General features: G+C 46.7%; 7 protein-coding genes across 7 annotated transcripts; 3 read left to right on the top strand and 4 right to left on the bottom strand.

The window, feature by feature from the left end:
- Positions 1 to 853: 853 nt before the first annotated feature.
- Positions 854 to 1,283, bottom strand: VTP21DRAFT_7836 (uncharacterized protein; the record flags this gene model as incomplete). Its single annotated transcript, XM_069398621.1, has 2 exons — positions 854 to 1,114; positions 1,227 to 1,283. 2 exons carry the CDS (start codon positions 1,281 to 1,283, stop codon positions 854 to 856), a joined length of 318 nt encoding a protein of 105 aa, XP_069246194.1.
- Positions 1,284 to 2,097: 814 nt separating this feature from the next.
- VTP21DRAFT_7835 (uncharacterized protein) lies at positions 2,098 to 2,781 on the bottom strand (the record flags this gene model as incomplete). Its single annotated transcript, XM_069398620.1, has 2 exons — positions 2,098 to 2,498; positions 2,562 to 2,781. 2 exons carry the CDS (start codon positions 2,779 to 2,781, stop codon positions 2,098 to 2,100), a joined length of 621 nt encoding a protein of 206 aa, XP_069246193.1.
- Positions 2,782 to 4,218: 1,437 nt separating this feature from the next.
- Positions 4,219 to 5,259, top strand: VTP21DRAFT_7834 (mitochondrial 54S ribosomal protein uL2m; the record flags this gene model as incomplete). Its single annotated transcript, XM_069398619.1, has 1 exon — positions 4,219 to 5,259. One exon carries the CDS (start codon positions 4,219 to 4,221, stop codon positions 5,257 to 5,259), a length of 1,041 nt encoding a protein of 346 aa, XP_069246192.1.
- A 608-nt stretch (positions 5,260 to 5,867) lies between these two features.
- VTP21DRAFT_7833 (uncharacterized protein) lies at positions 5,868 to 11,406 on the bottom strand (the record flags this gene model as incomplete). The annotated part of the gene is made up of 5 exons (XM_069398618.1): positions 5,868 to 7,481; positions 7,566 to 7,645; positions 7,720 to 10,891; positions 10,969 to 11,021; positions 11,088 to 11,406. 5 exons carry the CDS (start codon positions 11,404 to 11,406, stop codon positions 5,868 to 5,870), a joined length of 5,238 nt encoding a protein of 1,745 aa, XP_069246191.1.
- A 633-nt stretch (positions 11,407 to 12,039) lies between these two features.
- On the bottom strand, positions 12,040 to 13,998 carry VTP21DRAFT_7832 (uncharacterized protein; the record flags this gene model as incomplete). The annotated part of the gene is made up of 5 exons (XM_069398617.1): positions 12,040 to 12,229; positions 12,324 to 12,753; positions 12,839 to 13,355; positions 13,428 to 13,460; positions 13,531 to 13,998. The coding sequence occupies 5 exons, from the start codon at positions 13,996 to 13,998 to the stop codon at positions 12,040 to 12,042; spliced, it is 1,638 nt and encodes a 545-aa protein (XP_069246190.1).
- Positions 13,999 to 16,644: 2,646 nt separating this feature from the next.
- On the top strand, positions 16,645 to 20,433 carry VTP21DRAFT_7831 (uncharacterized protein; the record flags this gene model as incomplete). Its single annotated transcript, XM_069398616.1, has 11 exons — positions 16,645 to 16,722; positions 16,785 to 16,876; positions 16,956 to 17,030; positions 17,105 to 17,249; positions 17,327 to 17,389; positions 17,475 to 17,607; positions 17,675 to 17,754; positions 17,820 to 17,918; positions 17,981 to 18,077; positions 18,141 to 19,090; positions 19,162 to 20,433. 11 exons carry the CDS (start codon positions 16,645 to 16,647, stop codon positions 20,431 to 20,433), a joined length of 3,084 nt encoding a protein of 1,027 aa, XP_069246189.1.
- Positions 20,434 to 21,033: 600 nt separating this feature from the next.
- Positions 21,034 to 23,151, top strand: VTP21DRAFT_7830 (uncharacterized protein; the record flags this gene model as incomplete). The annotated part of the gene is made up of 1 exon (XM_069398615.1): positions 21,034 to 23,151. The coding sequence occupies one exon, from the start codon at positions 21,034 to 21,036 to the stop codon at positions 23,149 to 23,151; it is 2,118 nt and encodes a 705-aa protein (XP_069246188.1).
- Between the last annotated feature and the right edge of the window lie 351 nt (positions 23,152 to 23,502).

Below are 23,502 nucleotides of genomic sequence, written 5' to 3'. Positions count from 1 at the left end.
TCTCTTCTGATTATCCATTTTGAAAGCAATCCATATTCTTATTTGTGTTTGAAGTATGGAGGCGCCGTGTGTTTGAAAGGATCAGAAAGCTATGATATTACTCTCCAAGCAGAGCCAGCGACTTATAGAATGCGTGGCTGTGGATGGGTGTATCGGCGCTTCTCCGCACGAGCGGGTATGTTTCTCTTAGGAGACTTCCATTCGATGCCGTCAAGTCTGGGGATTAATCCGTCTCAAAGAGAGAGCGATTGGCCTTCTCACCTTGGTCAAGGAAAATAAGAGGGGATTCGCAATCCAGCTCCTTTTTCTCACACAAAACAATTATATACGCCTATATTGGATCAAATCTCGTAATGTAGTACGGTTGGACAGGCGGGTGCACGCTTCAGGATCCATTAACGGAGGGTTTCCAGCTCAACCAAAGGTTGGATAGCGTGAAATACTTGAGTCTCAAACCATATTATAAGATGGTTGAATCAATGAAAAGGCTATGCTGTATCTTTTCAATGCATTCGTGGGGATTTCTTCTCCTCGAGGAGCTTTTCGAAGATGCTCAGTGAACTTCCTGGGTTAGCAGAATTATAGTAATCGAAAAACCCTTGCACATCAGCTTTCCCTCCCTTGATCTTTTCTATTGCTTTTGCATTTTCTAAGAGTATGTCGCTATGGTTTATTCCTTTGAACCTTGCTATAATCCTTTGAGGGGCATCGTCAACTGTGTAGAAACGATAGCATTTGGGAGCTACGAATGTTACCTTAACAAAGTGTTTTCGGCTATATTTATAATTACAGGGATGTAACATTGGGATTGTATTTTGATTATCAATATTTAAAATAAACCTTGAATCTGAACTTAAGAGCCTTTAGCAAATCGTTCCAACCCATTTGCGTCGCCGTTAAAAGTATCTGCACCGCCGGGATTGGGAGTAACTTTATCAGAATACTGCCAGAAGGTACGGCAATGCCATCCAGCTGGTATATATCCAGCTGGCAGATATCCTTCCAAGCTTGCATAACGCGCAATCCATAAAGGGGTGATCGTTAGCAAATGCCGCAGAGTCCCCGGCACACTGCTTCCACCAAGAAGTGTTGGTGTAGGTGACAGGATAGCGACCTGTTTTTACGTGGTAAACATTTCTGAAATTTTTGATCCAGTTAACCATCAAAGCACCAGATAAATCAGAGCAGTTTCTTTCAAGATCGAGGGATGTCAGGAAATGGGATACCATCGGCACTCCAACCACATCATTGCTAGCACTCGCAGATTGTTGGATCACAAACATAAACGGGTTGCAGGTAGCCAAATTTGGGGTTTACAATTTAGTAGTTTTCGATTTCTATTCGATTTGCTATTAACATTAGAGTCGAAACAAGAATAGAGGGTGACCCATTTTTGCAATATCGATGCCGGCGGCACATTTTGGGATCCTTTAACGGGGGGGTTTTCAGCTATACGAACAATCAGCAGTTGTGGCTCCTCTGGTATCTCATCAAAAACGGTATTAATTATGACAATAAATGGTTGGAGGTACTCAGGGGTGGTTTCGCAACACATGCTGTATGGATTATGAATGAAAGTGAGCAAGTAGCAGTCTTGCGATTCACAGATACGGCTGCATTAATTCTGGATAGCATTGTCTAAGTATTCTTCGTAGCAAGATCAGCTGCAAATTAGCCAAGTATCGGCAAACCATTTTCAGCTCTGCATTTCGAACTCACCTTGCAATATAAAGCGGTGTAAAAGTGAAGTACTATGGATGAGGTAGAGGGGCTATGCGTTCTTTGAACAAAGTTAATTCTGGGATTAGGGTTAAACTCAAGTTCAGTTTAAAGCCTTAATAGATTAAAGGGTGTAAGCCCCTAACTCTTGAAACCCTAATGTTGCCAGCCAGCTTTGTTTGTATTAATTTTAAGAATATTTCATCCTTTGAATAATAGTTTACAGCGCTTTTAAAATGATATTGGAAGAGTATAATGTTTATTATTAAAACTAGGGCTTGAAGTATTATCAAATGATGAGTTTATTCTATTATATGAGAAGTAATATTGTGGTCGTGTTTCGATTATCATAGTCTAATATAAACTTTGAATTTAAAGTTAGCCGCCTCTTGCAAATTTTTTCAAGCTTGCGCTGCTGCCGTTCCATACATCTGCATCGCCAGGATTGGGTGAAGCATTATCAGAATACTGCCAAAAGCTGTAGAAACTCCATCCAGCTGGTAGTTGTCCTGGCGCGCTTGCGTAACGTGCAACCCATAAAGGATTCTCAGAGCCAAATCCATTGTAGTTTCCGGTACACAGCTGCCACCAAGAAGTGGAAGTGTAGATAACAGGGGGGCGACCAGTTCTTGATTTGTAAGTATTACTGAAATCTCTGATCCATTGAACCATCGCAGCTTGAGATAAGCCATAGCACTTATTGCTGTCATATGGATTGTATTCCATATCGAGGGCGCCAGGAAGTGTAATACCATCACCAGTCCAACCACCACCGTTAGCTAGAAAAAAATTGGCTTGGGCAGCTCCAGATTATACATCGGGGCGTGCAAAGTGATACGCACCACGAATAAGACCGACCTTTGTGGCTCCAGTGTACTGACTATTAAATTGAGGGCTTTTGTATCCTGTTCCTTCCGTCGCCTTTATGTATGCAAACTCGATGCCATTTGCTTTTACCTGCGGCCAGTTAATGTTGGGCTGGTGGCTGCTAACATCAATACCTTTTGGGAGGGCGGCAATGACAACTTTGATGAAAACGAGCAAACAGATTAAGGCTTTCATGCTTATAAACTAATTGCGTGGTAATGGGGAGCAATTCGTGTGCTTGTAGCAAACTACCCAGTGTTTAAACCTACTTATATACGTTTTGTGGCAGTGTTACCGGTTTGATTATCAGCCTCAATTTCACGCAATGAATATAAATCCATATATGAACTTCTGTTTGGATGATGCGACATTGGTTGAAACAGGTATTAATTCAAAGGATGTGGGCAAATGCGAATTTCAATATACATGCATAACATTTATTTGGGAGTTCAAATTGGGCATGGTTATTATAGAAATAAAGGTAAACTAGAACCCTGATCTTGAAGAAGCAATGCTGGAAATGCAAAACATCACAAAACACCAATAAAAGATCTTGCATATCGATCCTAACACAAATTTTCCAAGTACAACGAAGTTAGATAAGAGAAAGAAGTAGGGGCTAACATGTAAACAGCACAATGCTCAAATCTGCAGCTTATCAATTTTTTTTATCTTACTGTTAACTCTCACTGCTGGATCGCAAATAGAAACGCATTGCAGACGGCCAAATTTATTGTCTACAATTTAGTCGCTTTCGGTTTCTATTCAATGTGCTATTGATATTAGAGCTGTTATATCAAATAACCGAAGAAATCGTGCCATTTAAAACATTTTGCTAGAAAATTCTCACAAGCGAAGTATTTTCACAGTATATCCTCATTAATAAGTGATATTTGTATTGCGATCTAGCAGAGCTTGGTATATAACCTGTAATAAATTCAAAGGTATAAAAGCAGTCGAAGGGTCAAAATAATTTCGAAGATAATCATTTTGTATATTTTATTATTTAGGGGGATATTGATAGGATGCAGAGGATTATGAATATTTGATTCTTTAGAACCTATTTCCCGGTATATCCTGATCAGAAATTGGAATCTTCCACTTGGATTTTATAAAGCTCCTAGAGGATCGGGGGGGAGGGGTTATAATGGCATAATCTTACATAAAGTATCCACAGCAATAGAAGTATCTGATATAATGCGTGTTCTTACACTATATCACAATATTATTTTCATCCGTACCTTCATCCTAAATAGCTCAATAAGATCCTGATAAACCTTTCGGTCAACTCGAAATAGGACGAGAATAATTTTTGCAACATTGATGTCGCAATATGCATATAGTCATCCGAGCCTATACAGGTAGCGAGAACCATATCCTTTCCCCCCATTTGGGATGTAGACAAGGAAACCGGCCCATTGATGAACGATCCCTAGAGGATACCACACAGTAATCGTTCCGTGGCTTGGAGTAGGATCACTTCAATTCAATCCACAAGGTAAATAGTCACATTTTCATAGAGATCATTAGGAACTGCGCCAAATTTCAAACCGTCAACAAAACTCGCACGGAGAGAGGCGAGGAGAGAGAAGCAAGGGAGGGGTATTCTCATCGCTCTTATTATGATCAAGAATGTTTAGCTCAACGATGCTGAGACTAGCTCTTGCAAGAACTCCCTTTTCCCTGATACATTCTCCACTACCACGGCTCTTAGGATCAGTGCGACTTGCGCAACCGATTAAAGCTATAGCACCTCCCCTTCGGCCCCTCTTTCCTTCACAAACTCCCGCATTTGGTCTCCCGAAATTCTATGCCACAGACCGCGGCCAGTTCAAGACAAAAAAGCCCACGACACCGAGCAAACGTTGGCTTCGCAGGGCACGACGTGACCACCTGTGGAAAGGAAAGCCGATCCGCAAACTAACAGTAGCCCTCCGCAAAACGGGTGGGCGGAATCACCACGGTCGGATCACAGTGCGTCATCGTGGAGGTGGCCATCGTCGCCGTCTGCGCCTCATCGACTGGCGGCGGCACACGCCTGGGCCACACGAAATCGTTCGCCTTGAATACGATCCCAACCGTACTGCCCACCTCGCCCTTCTGCGACACAAAGAAAACGGTGGCCTCTCGTACATTTTGGCCCCGCATGGGTCGAAGCCTGGGGATGTGGTCGAATCCTACTGTGGCGCATCACAGACGCGGGATGTCACTCGCGTGAGCTTTGAGCGGGGAAATTGCATGCCCTTGCGCATGATTCCAGTTGGAAGTATTGTCCACTGCATCGGACTGCGCCCGCACGGCCCCGCCGTGATGGTGCGTTCAGCGGGAACAAGCGCTCAGGTGGTGCAGACCGGTGAGAAAGGTCATGCCCTGGTGCGATTGTGCTCGGGCGAGGTGCGGCGGGTCCCGGTAGACGCATGCGCGACCCTCGGCGTCGTCTCGAATCCGGATCATCAGCACGAGTCGCTTGGAAAAGCAGGGCGCAAACGCTGGATGGGCATCCGGCCGACGGTTCGTGGTGTCGCGCAGAACTCCGTCGATCATCCACACGGTGGTGGACGTGGTAAGAGTAAGAGTAACAAACACCCCCGGAGTCCATGGGGTTGGTTAACCAAGGGGAAGAAGACACGTACCACGCCCAATAAGATGGTAGTAAGACCGCGTAACAGATAAGCGCATGTCTCTGCTTCATATTCTACGTGTTCCGTTCAACTGAATAGACCAAATGAGAGAATCCACTGTGTGTTGTGTTCGTGTGTAAATTTATCAAAATGGGGTAGATGAGGAAGGAAGGAAAGGTTTATTGAAGACTCTTTATAATTCGCTACAAATTTATTGTTTTCCTCTGTTACCTATTTTTTTTTTATTTTCTTCCTTTCTTCAAATCAAATATATATATCTTGAATACCTATGCCATGTTTATTTAGCCACATTCTGGAGGGGGGGGGGGGGCATTGAACAATGGTCCTATTGTTCGTGGCAGCTCCAAATTCGCACCTCTACACATTGAGCTCAATAGATTATATTTTAAAAAATGGAAATAGCAAAGTGAAAAGGGAATACACTATTTTAACATACAACACTGCACCAAGTTAAGGTGATTGCACTTTAAGAATAATAAAAGAAAGCTAACCATGCCAATAAATATTAAATTCCCAGGATGCTTTTATAAAACAATGAAGAAGGAAAAAATAAAGGGCTCAAATGAAATGGCGAAAACAAAACAATATGCATAGCAAATGAAGCGAAATTAAAACAAGATATAAGAAACACAATCAGATTTAATTGTTCAATCCGACCCCTAGGGGGTTACTTAGTAGATCGAATTTAACACGCAATTTGTCGCGGATGGGTAGCGTGGTAGCGAAATCGCCTATCAATATCTGTGGCTCGATTTCCACGGTGGCGTCAAGACCATTGAGGTTTCGAAGCAGTAGACCACCCAGGTCCAAAGCATTGCCGGCAAGCTTCACAGGCAAGAAAGGAGTCTTCTGGCTGGAGCGCGGCGGGACGGTAAAGGGAGGGTTGAGCTGCGTGTTGATGGTGCTGATCACTTGGTTGCCGTTGAAAAAGCGCCCTTGTAGCGACATAATCGTGAACGGTGCATCAAAGTCGTTGTGGACCACGACCTGAGCACGAGCGGTCTTGCTCCCAAGGGAACTTAATCCGGCCTGGACAACCCCGTCTGACATCAGGGTCAATTTCTGGCTTTGAACCGTGCTTGCCAACTGGAGGCCAGCAAGTGCAGACTGTAGGGGCTCAATCTCCGTGGAGTCCTTATTGCCTCCAATCTGCAGCGGAATAGCTTGTCCCTGTACAAACCGCTGCAGTAGCTCGGTCCCCTGTTTGGCCGCCTCCCCCTGCGGGCTAAACTGGAACTGTCCGTTGACCGTGTTCTCTCCGCGATCGAGGGCCAGATTTTTAATGACGGCTTGCCCTACCACTGCGTCGCCAAAGCTCACGGGCAAACTGACGGGGCCAATTGCAATTGCAATATCCGACGGGTTGTTCATCGTAAACTGCATGTCGATCAGGATGGCATCTTTGGTCCCTCCCGTGACCGCCACCTTGTTCACCTTGACCGGTTGATCTTTCAGCCCATTAATTCCCTTGAGTTCGATCTCTTGATTGAAGGGTAAGCCTTTCAATGGCACGTCCCCGAGGGGCGTCCCAGCGACTACATCCACATCACCCTTTAGTTGAATCTTTTTTGCTGCCTTTAACGTCATATCCCTAACAAAGTTGCTGAATGTCTCATGCTGGTCATCGAGAACCCGAAGGGGCACATTCTTGAACGAGGCGTCTATTTTGTTCTTTCCAACCGTCTTCACCGTGCCCTTAGGGGGGCGTAGAGTGGCCACATCTGTGCCACCGACGGCAATGCGAATTCGCTGCGTCACCTCCTTCACATCTACATTAAACCCGAAGGGAATCTGGAAGTTCGCCGTGACAGAGTCCGTGCTTGCAAGGGGAGCGAAGGGGCTCTTCTGACGGAAGACTAGATCCATCGTCTTAAGGTTCAAAGAGCGAATAAGGTCGGTGGCATTGATAACGGAAGGAATTTCGACCGTGTTTTTCAGTTGTTTCACCGCTGCATTGAGCCAAGTTACTTCGCCCTTGGCCCCCGGAGGCTCGACTGAGACTCCTTGAACGACAAGGCTGGTTGGCTTGCCCTGAAGCACGTTGTTGAACATCTCCGTGACAACCGCCTTATCCTCTTGATTCTCTGGCACCAGCAGTTTTCCTTCGAGCGAGAGCTGAGCTGATGAAGATGGGGCAATGGATGTGTTTGAACTGGTGGTTGTCCCGACCAAAGTGCCGTTGAAGAATGCATTGAGTTTCAATGCTCCCATATCGATGCCGATGTTGGAAGGATTCTCGATCGAGGCGTCAATCTAGATAGTCAAAAATAGGGGTTAAAATTTCCCCGAAGTTATTAAGCGCAACGTGTTGGCGCTCGTCTGAAAGAATCAACCCACCTTCAAAGCAATGCCTCCGCCCTCAGCCTCGCTAGGCAAGTCAAATTTATCCACTTTGATGCCCTTAAGGCCGTTGAATCCTTTGTAGTTGAAAAAAAGATTTGGAGAGATGAGTTAAAGTCAACGGGATATGCGCGACTCTATAATCATTTACCTTTGAGAGAGAGCTGTTTCTTCAGGGTCACGTTATCGAATTTGGCACCCAATGCATCTATCTGCAAGTTGTCGCAGGTAATATCCCAGACGAAGGATTCCGACTGGATCATTTCACCAGCAAACTGAGAAAAGGAGTCCAGATCGGTGATGCGGAACTGCTGGCTAGTATCGATTTGGGCACCCTTCTCCGGGGTGGCCTGGAGTGGCGGCAAGAAGAACTCGCCAAGCCGCTTACCTCCAGTGAAGACAACAATGGGGGCCACAGTACGAATGGTGGCTGGAAGCGGTCCAGTATTCCCCACGGAACCGACCAGACCCAAGGTGAAGGAGTCTGGTTGTGCTTCGGAAATGCTGGTACGATCAACGGAGAACGTTGCTGTGTCAATGATCTTTTTCACGATAGGGGCACCTACGGCTTGAATGAGGAGTGTGGCGGATTGATCAGTTTGGACAGGCACAGCTCGCTGAGCCATGTGTAGCGGGAAATCGAAGTCGCCCACACGGGCCTCGGCGGTCACATCAGCATCGACACGAAGTCCAGAAAGTGCCCGAAGCACAATGTCGTTAATGTTGATATTGTTACCAGTGCCAGTTCCACTGCCTTGTGGCTGTTGTGGTTGCTGTTGTGACTGCTGTTGCTCTTGTTGTGACTGCTGTTGTGGCTGTTGCTGCGGCTCCTGTTGCTGTTGCTGTTGTTGCTGCTGTTGCTGCTGTTGCTGTTGCTGTTGTTGCTGCTGTTGCTGCTGTTGCTGTTGCTCCTGAGCGGGCTGAGCAGTCTGGTCATTGACAGCAGTAGCTTTCTTTGCAGATTTTTTCTTCGCGGCACGGCGCTCAAGGCCTGGTTTTCTGGTGCCAGAAGTTCGAGCTTTCTTACCACGCGACTTTTTGCCGCCCCCATTGGCTTTACGATTACCTTGGCTTTCAACTTTCTCACCTTGATTAGAGCTGTTACCTTCGTTGCCAGTATTCGGATTAGAGCTCGGTGCTTGTCCACTCGCCTCGTTGTTTCCTCCGGAGTTAGCGTTGCCATTGCCATTACCACCGTTGCCCCCATCTTCTGCCAACGCAAGATCCAATAGGGGCTTGAGTGGCGTGATGTCGATATTACTATCTGCCGCGGCAAGATTGATCATTTGAATCAATTTCCTCTTGTCATTCAAAAGCCCCAGTTTAATGGGGAGTCTTGGGCTTGTAAAGTTGGTTCGCCCTGGAATCTTGATCGGATCATTGCTTCGGTCTACATCCAACGTCAGGAGTTCCATGTCGTGGAAGTTGATCTTGCCCTGCATTCTTCGAACTTCAATCATGGTGCTAAACGGATTCATGATAGTAAAGGTTGTTTCGGCGATGTTATCGTTCAGCGTTGAAGGAAGCACGAAAAGTGCAGTAGACGTAATAAGACCAACGTTCCCACTCGGATTCTGAGGCTGATTCCCGGGATTAGCGGAGGGTTGCTTTCCTGCATCTTCACCGGCATTGGGTGCGCCTTCTGAACCATCAGGGGCTTGAAGGTTGGCAGACGACTTAAGGGACTTAACACGAGCGGCCCTTGCCCCTGGCGCTCCGTTTCCAGTTGCACCAGCTCCTGTACCTCCGTTTCCTGCAGGGCCAGCTCCTGTTGTCCCAGTATTGGGGAGGTTGCCAAACGTGGACGCCATCGCAGCCGCCAATCCGGGCATGGTCGCTTTGATGGTAATCTTGGAAAGTCCCAAATTTAAGGGCTCAATCGCACTCGATTTTTGAGTGCCGCTGATGGTGACCTGTGCACTCTTTCCGCCCAAAAATGATTCCAACAACTCTTTCGCTTGAGGCGATGTGTTCGGGTTGAACTTTGCAGTTGCTTTGATGTTATTCTCTCCTCGGTCAAGCACCAAGTTGGGAATCGTCACGGTTCCAATGTCGGCGCCAGCAAAGTTCAACTTGAATTGCACATCGCTACCGGTGGCCACCTTAACATTGCTCGGATTGACCATCACCGTGTTAATGACTAGATCGAGTCCGTCCTTGGTCCCACCCGCCAGGTCCACCGACAAAATCTTTGGCGGAGGGTCGGAGAGACCGCGCAGGCCGGTCATGGTTAGATTGGTCGAGAGTGGGAGATCATACAGAGTCACGCTTCCAATGGGGGTCATTGCTTGACCTGTAGCGTTTCCAACGAGTCGGAAACGGCTCGATTCGCCGTTGGTCAGATTCGAGACAAAATAGGAGAACTCCTTCTCTTGGCCACTGGCGACCCGTGTTGGAGCGTTGTTGATATTGATTTGCACACCGCCATTTGGCTCCGTGTTCACCTTGCTCCAGTCACTGCTGATCGTGGCGAGGCCGGTGGATTCCGCGGCCGGATCCATGATGGTCATATTCTGCTTCACCGCTAGGACTTTGAAGGAGAATCCGAAAGGTTGCTTTATAGTGGCTTTGACCGAGTTTGTGCTCGTCGTGGGTGAGTAGGGTTGCGCAGGGTTGAATGCCAACGCCATATCGCCAATGGAGATATTGCGAATGATGTCGAGTGGGGCGGGGGCCTGTAGTCCAACGGAAAGCTTCACGGTTTTGAGCCCTTCGGTCAACCATCCAACCTGAGTCTTTCCGTCTGGTAAGACGGCGACCGCCTGTGCTTCTGCGACCGCACGTTTCCCCGCTGCATACATACTGATCAGCTCCGAGACTTGCTCAAGTTCCTGTGGATTCGAGTGGGGGATCAGTCGACCATTCATCTGCAGCGAAGTGTCCCCCGGAACGATAAATGCATCGGTGAGTAGCGCGGGGCCCATAATGGTAGATTTATAGGTGATGTTGAAGTTAACCGTTCCTAGCTGGAACCCAATTGGAGAAGGGTTGCGTAGGGTCGCAGCCACCACCATCTTGATTCCTCCGGCGGGATCGTCTCCCGGCAGATCGAATTTCGTGACGGTGACATCGCGCAGACCACCAAAACCTTTGATTTTAACATCCTTGTCAAGCTTGAGATTCATCGCCGTCAGGCCGAGAGTGTGGATCTTGGCCACCGTGGAAATGCGCCAGACGAATTCGTCAGTGACCACCATATTCTGTGCGAATTTGGTAAAGGCAGGGATATCCGTGATCTGGAACTGGCCATCGGTTTTAACTTCTGCCCCACTAGGGGAGACGTCGATCGGAGGGAGAGGAGGCATTTCGCCAAGAGGAGTCCCCTGTTATTTTTCAGATTGGATTAGCTCAGCTGATTCCTTAAATCTATACATTATCCTAGGAGTATTCGTCCACTTACCTCCCATGATATCTTGACTGGCTCAGTAAATTCTATATTTGCGGCTATCGGACCTATACAGCAGTCAGAGAGATGGTGAGTCAGGAAGGTGGGGATTCCTTGGTGAATGCAATGTTTACCTGTATTTCCCAGTTTTGCCGATAAACTCATCGCAAAGCTATCCTGGGTTGCCCCCGTGATATTACCACCCTGAATCTCGAATGTGGCAGCGTTGGTGACTACCTGTGCAATCATAGGGAAGAACACAAAGATGCCGAGAGGGACAAAGATCCCGGTAAGCACCAGAGATAAGACAACACAAATAATCCAGTAGCGTTTGCGCCGGTAGAATGGCCTAGGGAGTATTTTTCCTTCGGTGTAGTCATGTTCGGTGACAATTTGCCTCCCGTAGTTGGTATAGGAGAAGGATCTTGCGCGAGATTCGCGCGGGGTGTACATAGTCAATGTATGCGCCTAGGTATAGAATAGACCGGAGTCAAGAATGAGAAGGGAGTATATGTATGAGGGGATGAAGAATGAGTGATTGAATGAGTGAATGATGAATGAACAAATGAATGTATCCACAATGAACCGAAACACACAAAAGTGAAATTAATACATGGTAGGGATGGGAGATGAAAAGAAATGCAAATGAGAGCAAGAGAAGCAGAAACAGAGCTCTTAGAGCGCTTTGTTTGAATCGAGGCTCCACCCGTTAGTCACTCGTGCATATGTAACTTCCCCCCGAGGGTCTGTAATCCTCGAAGCCCATTTCCTGGTCTGTTGTGATCTGGAGCTGTTGCCTAATATGGGCTGATGATTAACGGAATCCGATTTGTTGAACCCCAATATGAAGTTCGGGACGTTTTAGGCAAGGGCGGTGGTACGAGCCGTGCTTAGCAAAGATTCTTGTTCGAAAGGACAATAGTATCCAAACAAAATTCGGCGGGCGAACGAGAAATAAATAAAAATATAAAATCCTAGTAGTACGCTTGTGCCAATACAATCTTGAAAATACACTAGATAATGGAAATGGAAATGGGGAGGATTATATATAGAATTTATATATAGAATTTGCCGGTTGATTATGTTCTAATGCTTAAGGCGTTTGATCCGCACCCACAATGGCCGCCGCATGGGTAGAGTCAGCGAAATCCCATAGAGGGGCTCGGAGGCCTTCTTCTCCTGTTCAATGAAGCGTGGCGACAATTCGAACTCGAACTTGCTAAGAAGCTTCGTCGTAATCAGGAGGGATTCGAGCGTCGCGAATGTCTGTCCCAAGCTATGGAGTAAAAGAAACAAGAAAACAAGAGCAAAATGTAAGCATTGTGGGCTACCCAAAGCAAGCCGACTAGCTGCCAAAAGATCCATCATACCATGTGCGAGGTCCTACATGAAACGAAGAGAATTTGCCCTGGGTCTCCTTTTTCACGCCAACCACCTGACCCTCTGCGTTTCTTTCGAACCATCGCTCAGGTCGATATTCTTTAGCATCCTCGCCCCACACCTTGGTACTCCGTCCCATCACGTAAGCGCTGAAGACAACGAAATCGCCTTTTCGCACCTGAGTCCCATCCGGGAATACGTCGTCCCCAACCGCTATCTTTCCGTTTTTCGGAACGGGAGGGAAAAGGCGCAGAGTTTCATTGAATACCGCGTTGCAGTAGTGCAATTTTCGTAATACATCATAGCTCATCTCATCCGGATTGGCCTTCAAGATTTCGTCGCGCATCTTTTGTTGAATTTCAGGAAGCTTCATGATACTGAGGTATTGCCACGATAACTGCTGAGCGGTTGTATCCCGACCTGTATTAAAGCCGAAGGATATATTAGGAAGATCAGATGGGCCATGTCCTGGTAATAAAAAAACAATTAAGTAATATTGTCTTACCTGCTATAATGAAATTCAAGACCACATCACGGAGCTCCACATCCGTAAGCCCATTCCCATTTTCATCCCGATAATCCATAAAGAGATCCAGCAGATCCCTTTTCCCGTTTCGGGTTGTCCGGCCTTCTGCCAACGCCTGTCGGCGTTCCCCGATGATCTTGTATGCATACTCATTCATTAAATTAACAGCACGCGCGATCTTCCACCGCTTCCCGGTCAGAAACTCGGTGATGTGGAACATCCCATCAGTAAAGCGCCTATCCATTTCCCCCTGCAAGTAGTCAAACGCAACGGCAAAGGGCACAGGATCATCAGGGTTATCGAGGCAATTGAAATGGGTACCGAAGGATAAAATTCCAAAGGTATCCAGAGTAAACCGGAAGAAGATGTCACGTAGATCCAGGTCCTGCTCAGTGTCTGCATACTTCTCTAGAATCGCGGCAACTCTTGCACTCTCATCGCAAAAAATCCCGGTGATGAGCTCGCGAAATGTTTTTACATTGAAGATATGAGATGCCTAAATAATAATTAGGAACTTAATTGTGAGAAACCGAATCTCCATCCAAAAATTATCACAGCTAATACACACGACTTTCCGCTGCATACGCCAGTGCTCTCCATCCTGGAGATTATAAATTGATTAGAGAAACAGCATCGCAAGAATGACAACGTGTTACAAAACAAACAATTACCGTATTAAAGATTCCGTTTCCTAAAAGCGGATGCAAACGCGAACTAAATGCTGGTCCCTTTTCATAATTCTCAAAGTTCTTTTTTAGTATATATTCAACCAACTCGGGCTCGTTGGCAGTAATCATCCTTGGGAAGAAGGGAATAGTGGAGGTCATCACTGGGCCATACTTGTCGCAGTTTTCGATAAGCTCATCGTACACTCGTTCTCGGGCATTATAAATGGCAATGAAATTCCCTATAAGGGGATATCCAGCTTTCCCTGGAATGCCTTTTGCCTTTCGGGTCCCAATGGCACGGTTTGGATATTTCAGGACCAAATAGAGTAAGTAGAGAGCGACGGCGTGCCATGTTTTGAACCGCCGTTGGAAGACACGAAGCATCGATTTAGAGATTCCAAGGCGTTCTGGAACGCCTGGGATGCGGAGCAAGAGACCAGCCGCAAAAGCTATGGGAATCAGCTTTGCCATATGCTTTAACAGGTGAATTTGTTTGCCTATTAATGCCAGCTTTCCCCGCTCTATTTATCAAAAACTATACTTTCGCCAAGTTGGTGTGCTTTGGAGCTTCTCACATGATATTGGATGTATGGCTTGGAATTTTTCCGCGATTTATAACACACTAATTGCCCATATTTGCTAGCGTGTGGAGGTGCACTTAACTAATATGGAATATTACGACTTTACTAATAAATTTTAAGAGGAGTTTGGAAAGGATTCAATAATAGTCACTGTATGGAAAATTAATCTGGGGAAGCTCCAGGTTTCATTAACCTGCTACCCCACGAAGGGCGGCGAGCAAGTCTCCATGGAGGAGCACCGTCGAAAATTTCCCGATCTCGAAAACAGGGCTAACTTCAATTCAAAGCGCCTGAATAGCAGGGCGGTGAAAAGGGGAGATATAATCATGGCCAGAGTCTAGCCAAGACTAAAACTGAAGTCAACATAATGACATGATGACACTAAACTTATCTTCTTTCTATAGCTTTTTTAAGTCCGAGGCTCAACGTTTATTTCGGGATGCAGGATACTCAAACAGAGACACTTTTTTAGAGCTCAAACTGTTATCCTCTCCAGCACGCTCAAACTATCGCTCCACACCTGATACTGATATTTCTGTACTTCTACTCATTTCAAACTAGCTAAAGAAAATGATATCGCCAATCTTGACGGCAATTCCACTAGGAAGCATTTGGGGATTTTAGGAACGGAGGAGTAGAACCGCAAGATCTTTAAAAATATAGCAGTGCAATTCCGCTAAGATAATAATGGCTTGTAATTGATATCTTTTACTTTCCCCTGCGTAATCTCTGTGCATATTTTCTGCTTAGGTTAAAAACATTGCAAACCGCGTGCTGTTGAGCAGTTGGATCTCGTTCTTGATTGCAAATGAGGGGTGGATAATGTAATCAGAGGGGAATCAGAGACGCCATTTGATGGAGAGAATATTTATCCGCAACCAAGAAGTTGAGCTCCACATCGTGTAGGTAATTGTCTGTTTGTCGATTGCCTTGTTCGTCACAGTGATTCATAAATAGGACCAGTTGGTATTTCCGCTTCTTATCGGAGACTCACCCAGTACAATCATAGTGCATTTTAACCGGTTACGATTGAAGGTGGCCGAATGTGTTTATAAGCGGGATAAGGTCTCCAGATTTGTCTAAACAGTAGAATTGAATACTCGAAGACCCCTAGCGAATTCATAATGAATCGATTGAAGATATCAAAATATTAATTTCGATGGATTGGTGGGCAGCTTAGGGTTAATGCAATTTGGAAAACTAACAAAATGTGTTGCGAGACATGGAACACATTGATGAGGATGTATCGCTTAAAAAAAATTCATAGTCAAAGCCGTTCTATATTGCTGGAAGTTTTGGAGAACTTAATATTGGATTGAATGTAATTTCTCCAATAGCCGAGCTATAAATGTGTCAAAAGAGGAACCCCTTTAGTACCCTGGATAGCTCTATGGATATCCTGGATATCATTAGTACAATTGAGGTACTTGAAGGTGAAATAAGTATCATAAACAAGCAGCCAGAGCAAACTTGTATTGATGCAGAAGATAGAGTTGAAAGAAGCAGGAGCCTCGGAGAAGATCGCCATCTTAGGAGATCGCAATATAGATGCAAAGAGCTGTTTCATATAAGAAAGAGCACACGCAATTTAAAGAGAAATTTAGATGTTATATCATTGAACAAAAAGTCAGGCATCTATCCTCAGTGAGTTGCCGTAGATAATGATCGCTTAAGATCGAGTGGGCCCCAGCGTAGCTCCCACGAGAAATCAACGCAATCTCGGCTCTGTGTATGCATCTGGTGTATAAGCACCACGTTGGACAGAGATCGGCCTACCTAGGCTTGAGCGCTAAACGGGTAATCGCACCTGTTCTTTATCCCGATTTACACTGGGTAATTTTAAAATTGTGGGACTTTATATACATTAATTTGCTTTTGAAAAATTGGTTGTGAGACTGGGCAATTTGCTTGAAGAAGCTGAGGCTGACACCAGCAGAGCATATAGTAGCTGATTAAAGTCTATTCTATCTAGTATAACGTGAGGGTTATATATCCTCCAAATCAAAGCATTTTTGCGATTTATCTTGAGCTTTTGAGGTGAGACGAGAAGCATAAGGTCCAGCTGCGACCTGGATGTCCTTGTTGAGGCTCACTTGATTTAATTTATGCTCAAAGTTAGGCAAAGTAATCTCCAGATGTATGTTAAAAGGGTGCGATGCAGAATTATTAATACTTTCATTATGGGCACCATACCAAAAGAGAAAAGGGTAGAGGCTATTTAAGGAAATATCCAGGAATTGTTTGTAGTGGCGTCTGGGTTTCAAAATTCTTTGGTACTTTACGCGTAACGCGTTCGAATCGCGACTTGCCAGGAAATATTCCGACCGTTAGGTATCGCGAGTTTTCTTTTTTATTTCCTATATTTTTTTGTCCTTAGCTAGGAAATCATACCAATTGTTTGTTTCTTTATTCCTTTACTCTCCTTTATTATATCACGACGTAGCCTTCCGACCGCTATCGCTTAATTTCCCGAGCAGCCTCCACTATCACTCTTTCCTCCGTTGAATCTCTTTGGTTTGCTCTTCGTCCACTACAAATGCCAAGACAACGAACTACCAACCAAGATCAGCCGCCGCCGCCTCCTCCTCGCAGTATATTTGCCAAAAACTTTTGGGTAAGTTCCCACTCCATTGGAGTCGCCAGGCTATTTTCAACTGATTCATCTATTAATAATAGAGCAAAGATGATTCTGGATTCGAGGTGTTAATGTTTAGGATGCGCCAGGCTAAACAAACATGCGAGGAAGTGAGGCAAATGTATATGGGAAGGTAGGTTTGGTTGTTTTCTTTTGGCCGTGGGAGAACAAATATATATTGACCTGTCTACCTTGCTTTTCAATAATTGAAGAATAAAAATCGAGGAAGACTACGGGAGACAGCTATTGAAACTTGCCAAGTCACCATTAGGAAGAGATGAAATAGGGTAATGGGATTTTTCACGGATTATTTTACGCAAATGAGCCAAATTTCACGAGTCCATTTTTTTTATTAAAACAGTACATTAAGATGTTCTCTGGACACTGTGCGAGATGAGCTCGAGGCGGTTGGCCGATCTCACCTAGATCTCGCATCCCAGATGCGACTCCAGCTGGAGAGGCCCTTGTGCGAATTTATGATGATTCAACGGGATAAGAGAAAAATAGTATTTTTCATTTGGACTTTTGGCCTATCTTTGTTCAAATAGCGTTACTTAAAAATCCTGTATCTTTCAATTAATAGCAACAAACAAAAGTGGAAAAAACTCGCCGACATAAACAACTTCACACTTCTTATGTTAACAAGGTAACAGAATTTCGGACCGATGTTATCACATGTTCTTTCGGTGTATTGCTTTTACTAATGAATCCTACTGCCGCCTATCACTCAGGCAAAAGAGAAACATGAGGCAGAAATCACCCGGTGCAAGGATATTGAGGCACAAGTTAAATCCTCCTCTGGTCGTGACCTGGAAAAGATAGAGGTCAAACTACTTAAGTGCAGGCAAAATGTTCGCTCAACTGGTAACTAATGCTTCCTTCAAAAGCGTGATTCAGTACGGAGCTGAGTTGCATCGTCTTTTTTTTATAGAGAAAGAGTATAAGAGCGCATTGGAAGGGCAAAAGGCTGCCTTAAAGAAATGGAAGACGGACTGGACCGCGGCTTGTAATGTAGGTCAACCGATCGTTTTTCATTGGCGATAGGGTTCGGTTAATCTTTCATTGGTTGTCAATAGCAATATCAAGAGATGGAAGAGGAGCGCATTACCTATTTGCGAAGTTATTTGTGGAACTATGCAAATATCTTGTCGACAGTATGTGTATCAGATGACGAGGTAATTAGCTAATTTAGGGTTGTGAATATCCATCTTCATATCTGATCCCGAATGCTACTTAGTCTTGCGAGAGAATTCGGTCTGTTCTCGAGAAGTGTGATATCGAAAAGGATATCTTGATGTTTGTAAAAGAGAAAGGAACGGGCGCAGGCCTATCAAGTAAGAGATGGCAATTGGATAGCCGGTAGAGAAATCAACCGTCTCATCACTCCTATAATGTAGATTCTGTGGATGACCTTCTCAACGGCGATAAAAAGAAAACTCCCGGTAAAAATCGCAAGGTCTCCGTCGAACATAGAGATAGCGCCGCTCCCATGGCCATAAGCCCCTCTTCGAAATCAAAAAACTCACCCAGAGGGGTTGCTTCTGCTCAAACCGTCTCTCCCACTGCCACTCGATATAATTTGTTGGGTGATTCCACGGATTCGGATGAATCGACCAAGCCGTATATTCGTAAAAACCCCAGTGGTGTTAGGAACTCATCTGACGAGGAGGATGATGATGAGACAACTAGTCCTACGGCGGATGAGGAAGGAGACACTAGCCCATTGCCCCTGAGCGAGGAAACTTTGGCGTCCTCTGTTTCTTCGGGCGAAGAAATGAAGGTGGAAAGGGACGCAAAGAGAACGAGCCGGAGAGCCAAGTCAATGACTCCAGCCCAGCCAGGGAAAACGAATGCTAGTGGTGAGGAGGAGAGCGAAGGGACTGCAGTCAAAATGTTACCACAGTCACCTTGGACAAAACGCAAGTCAGTGTCGGCCTTGGTTGCACAACTAGCCAAGATTGGAAGTAACGGGAAAGCTGTATCCCCACCGAAGGAGGAAAAACAGAGATCTCCTTCAGCATCAGATGCAGGAGCAAATAAAGACCTGCTGCCTGCCAAGGAATCTGCGGTTAAAAGGGTGAGGGATCCCGTCTCCAGTGGAACCGATTCTCAGCCAAAGTATTCCGCTGCTAAGAGGACTACGGAGAATGCCGTCTCACCTAACAGGAGAACATCCACACCGCCTAAGAGCAGTGAGGCAGAGTGTAAAACACCTGATAGAAACACCACAAAAAGATCCGATACCTCGCCCAAAACCCAGATCCTGCAGCCGAGCGAATCCGCGACCTCAAAACATCTGAGCAAGATACCGCTCCCAAGGAGTAACCAATCACCTCAGAAACAAAAGGTGAGAGATGCAAATATTTTCTAATTTCAAGCATCGACTCACGCTTGCTTGTTCAATTTGAATATTTGTAGGTCGTTGGGTCTCCATCTGGAGCCTCCTCTTCGTCAGAGGGACTAGCGTCTACGTGCCCCACCAAGCCTAAAATCCAAGAGAAGAAACGAGCCGCAAAACCGATTCCCAAAAGCACACCTAGTGAGGCAGTATTGGATCAACCAACCCCGGCGCAAAAAGTTGATCCTTTGCAACCCTCAGACAAGTCATCCGACCCTAACAGTATGCCTGGAGCCTGGCCTGCTCATGAGCCCCCAGCAAACCCACATCAAGAGTCTGTGCAGCCCATACCTCAGGATCAAAAAACGAGTCAGGATAATGCGATAGGAAGGCCAGAGGTGATGGGGGAGGAAATCTATAGCAATTCTCCTGGCCCGCTGAGTCGATGCCCTTCTCCCTTCATTCGTCCCCGCCGCAACACCTCGCCCACTACTGCTGTTGCTCAAGCTGAAGATTCCCGCCCCCGTCGATTCACAGCCAATGTGCTCGGCCTCCAGTTGGATCTTGTCAATAAATTACTGACCTCTTCCGGCGTCATTTCTTCCCCACCGCCAACAGCAGTGCCGACGGAAAATAAAGAGCAGAAGACGAATGGTAGAGGCGATAGTCATCCGCATAGCTTTAGCACAGAAATTCACAACGTAAAGGACAAACTCTCCGGATCATCACGCATTCTCCAAAGCCCTGCACAACTTTATCCCCCACCCGGTTATTCAACCAATCAACCTGCTGTGGAGTCCGCTGCTTTAGTGGATGCACGCTCAGGACCGGCAAACATTGCCGCCCTGCCCAGCAACTCTCCTGCTGGGCAAAGAATATCTTCACCTTACTTCTCCCGGGTGGTCGCCGGTAGTCACTCGCCACTGGCCGCGCGTACTCCATATACTTCCTCCTCTGTTCCGATGGCTGCTAAGGAGAAGAGCATGTCCCCGCAGATGGTCGAGCCACATCTTGCCTCCATCCCCGTTGCCAACTCGGTGGATCCCACCCTGACTCAAACTAAATATAAGAAGAATAGACGGCGCCCCCAGAAGTCTCTACTTCACCAGTGCACTTCCGACGGTGTGCCGATTTTGTTTTGGGCGCGTGCTCTATACGATTTCAATGCCACCATACCCGAAGAAATTTCATTCCGACGTGGGGACGCGTTTGCTGTATTAGAAGTGCTCGAAGACGGGTGGTGGGAGGCAGAAAAACAAAACCCCGAAGTTCTGGACGCCGGACGCAACGGGGTCGTTGCCGTTATTCAACGGGGACTTATTCCGAGCAATTTCATGTCTCGACTTGAGTAAGAAAAGGATTGCATCAGAGCTTGGATACATGTTTGCATGGCCTCTCTCCTCCCTTTTTCCTTCATCTGTTGCCTCCCCTTTTCCTACTAATTTCCTCCAGTTTTTACCCTCCATCGTCTTGACATATACACTACCATTATTTCTCTACTTTTTTTTTCCTCAGTAAATTTAAATTTCTTTTTTGTAAATATATCCCCTCTAGTTCTACCCTTTTGTTTAATATATGAGATTCCAACTATTTTTAAAGCATTTACTTATTTAGAATAAACCAAGTTTGTTCTGTTCAAGTTATGGATGAATGCAGCTAGCTATCAAGTGGAAAAATAAGAGTTAGAGGCCAATATCTTGAGCCCCCTTAGTAACATGGAAACCATTCCAAGGAAAAGTATCAGAGCGTCTTCAATTTGTGGCTTAGTTTATTTTCTCGCGTCAACAACACAAAAGGCATTTGGGTAGAGAGAAATCCGACTTGGTAAGATTGTGATTTTCAAGCGAGAGATCCCTTTTCATCACATCCGTACTTTGGCATTATTCTACGCTGGACTACGACTGCGCATTCCTCCGCTGCCCACGGTGTGCATTTTACAGCATTGTCTGGGCATGACTCATGACGCGGCGGTGCAATCAAGGAATATGAAAAGAGCGCTGTTCAGTAGTAGAAATCGAATGCGAGACCGCACTCTCAACCTTTCCCGTCCAGCGCCCCCCCTCCAGAGCATCAACGGCAAGCACTTCACCACGCGTGCCACGGGACTATTGGTGTCCCGCGATGAACCCATGGTGCACCCTCGTTTCTCTGACCGTAAATCGGCCAGAGTGCCGCGCACCACCGACACCGCCCTGTCGAATGTGTCCCCGAGGCTCAGCCCTGGAGCAACCCTAGGGCAGTCTGATGTTAGAGAGAAGCCCAATATCTCGCTGCGTCCTCCGTTCAAATCCCAGATTCCGCCCCCCACTGGCATTTTGGAGAATTCTGTGGAGCGACCGCCTGCGGTGGTAGAGTCCGTTGGGAAGGCCATTGCCCATCTCATGCATCTGTCTGCCCCCTCCTCTAATTCCTATGATAAAGCTTCGTGCACTTGTGCCAAGACGCCTGAACGATACTATATTGAAATCCGCTACCTGCAGCTTCTCTACGAGCGTTTCCTTTCCTCTTTGGTTGAGGACACGGAGGATTTGTCGCCCATATACAATCGGTTTGTCCGAGCTTTTGTCAACTGTAACGCACTTGGCCATGCGGCGCGGACATTGCACGAACTGCTGGAGCGGGGCCATCATCCCGACCACGACACTTTTGCCGCCTTGATCGAGGGGTATGCTGCCAGGGGAGCGTGTAGCCGTGCCCTGCGCTTCTTTGAGTTGATGTTACGAGAGGGGCTCAAGCCATCTGCGCAAATATGTGAAAAGATCATTGAAGCGTGTGTTGCCGACGAGCGGGCGGAAGCCGCCTTGCATATAGGAGAAGAGATGCAAAGGCTGGGGGTACATCCCACTCATGTCACAGGAGACGCGCTGGTGGTTGCCCATCTTCTTTCTGGGGATCACGATAGGGCCAAAAAGTGCATCGAGCAACGCCTCGTGAGCACCGATATGTCCGATGCAAAACTCCGCAAGAAGACCATCCATTCCATGTGGTCGACGCTGCTCAACTCTCGCCGGCGCCCATCGCATGTCACCGTTTTAGCTTTTGAATCCATGGCGGAAACCATGCGTCGCCAGGGAATCTCTCTACCTCCGTTCTACTACAGCAAGCTCATTGTCTGGCTGAATGCGCGCCAGGCATTTGATCTTGCCCACCGCGTCTATCTTACCGCCCTCGCACATGTTGGCGCCAAGCGCACCGTGTTAAATGCGGCCATCTGGGGTGCGGCAGAGGCTGGGCGGCCTGATCTGGCGGAAGAGGTGTTTAGCCAGTTCGCGGGAGCAGATTCCGGGGGACCCAACCTAGTTACGTTTAATGGGCTCTTGCATGCGCACGCAAAGACGGGGGACACGGAACGGGTGCGTGGTCTGTATCGCCGGATGCTTGAGGCTGGGATTACGCCTGATTTACGGACCTACAACCTCTTGCTCAAGGCTTATACCCGTGCGGGCCAACTCTCCGAGGCGAGGCAAGTCTACGACGTGATGGTGTCTGCAGGAGTACGGCCTGACGTGTACACATTCAACACGCTGATGTCTGGCCATTATGCGAATCGAGATTGGCGGGGGGTGGTGTGGTGGTCGGGAGAGCTTGCACAGCAGCCGCAACACCAGCATCCACACCACCTGCGACGGGGCGATGCGGTGACTGTAAATATTTTGCTGAGTTGCGTGTTGCTTAACGACGAGTTCCAGCTGGGAGTTTCCGACATCTGGGATCTCTACCGCAGTACTGTGCTATCCCAGCCCCAGTCGGGGGGGTCAGTGCCGCCTACGTCACTGCACAAGGGGCTGATCCCGCGGCTCATCGCTCAATATCCAAAGTTTACGCGGCTGTTAGGCGCGACGGCTGATTCCATTGCGCGTGATGCGGTTGTAAGCGCGACTGCACCACTGGCTGAGAAGGGGAAAGCCATCCATTTCCGTGCGGGAATCAATCGCGAGACGTTTAAGGTGTTTGCAACCGCATTTTGGCGGCGGCGAGATTTAGCAAGCGCGCGGCAGGTCATATGGGATGGCCGACGGTGGGCAGCTCTGCAAAGGGGGCTGAAGGAGAAGGATTCGGAACCCGATTAAATAAGATTGACTTGTGATTACCTCGATAGACTCTGCTTTTAGTGTTTTTTATTCCATTTTATCTTAACACTCTCCTCCTCTTGCCTACCACACCCTGTCGATTATTTCACTTGCTTTTCTTTTACCTTTTAATTTCTTTCCACTAAGTTATTCTGTTCCATTTTGATTTCTCTTCTTCTCTTTTATTATTTTCTTTATTGAAATGTACATTTTTCTTTTTCCTTATTAATTCGCCTCTGACACCGCGATGGAACTTTCCCACCTAGCCTTCCAAACCTGAACAAGTCACACATAAACAATATGTGACTGCCAACCGGAAGGTCTTTTTTTATTTCATTTGGCTTGGGTCTC

This window comes from Calcarisporiella thermophila (genome assembly GCF_041956535.1).
Source record: "Calcarisporiella thermophila strain CBS 279.70 unplaced genomic scaffold VTP21scaffold_33, whole genome shotgun sequence".
NCBI lineage: Eukaryota > Fungi > Calcarisporiellomycota > Calcarisporiellomycetes > Calcarisporiellales > Calcarisporiellaceae > Calcarisporiella > Calcarisporiella thermophila.
This window is presented reverse-complemented; position numbering and strand designations above follow the sequence as displayed.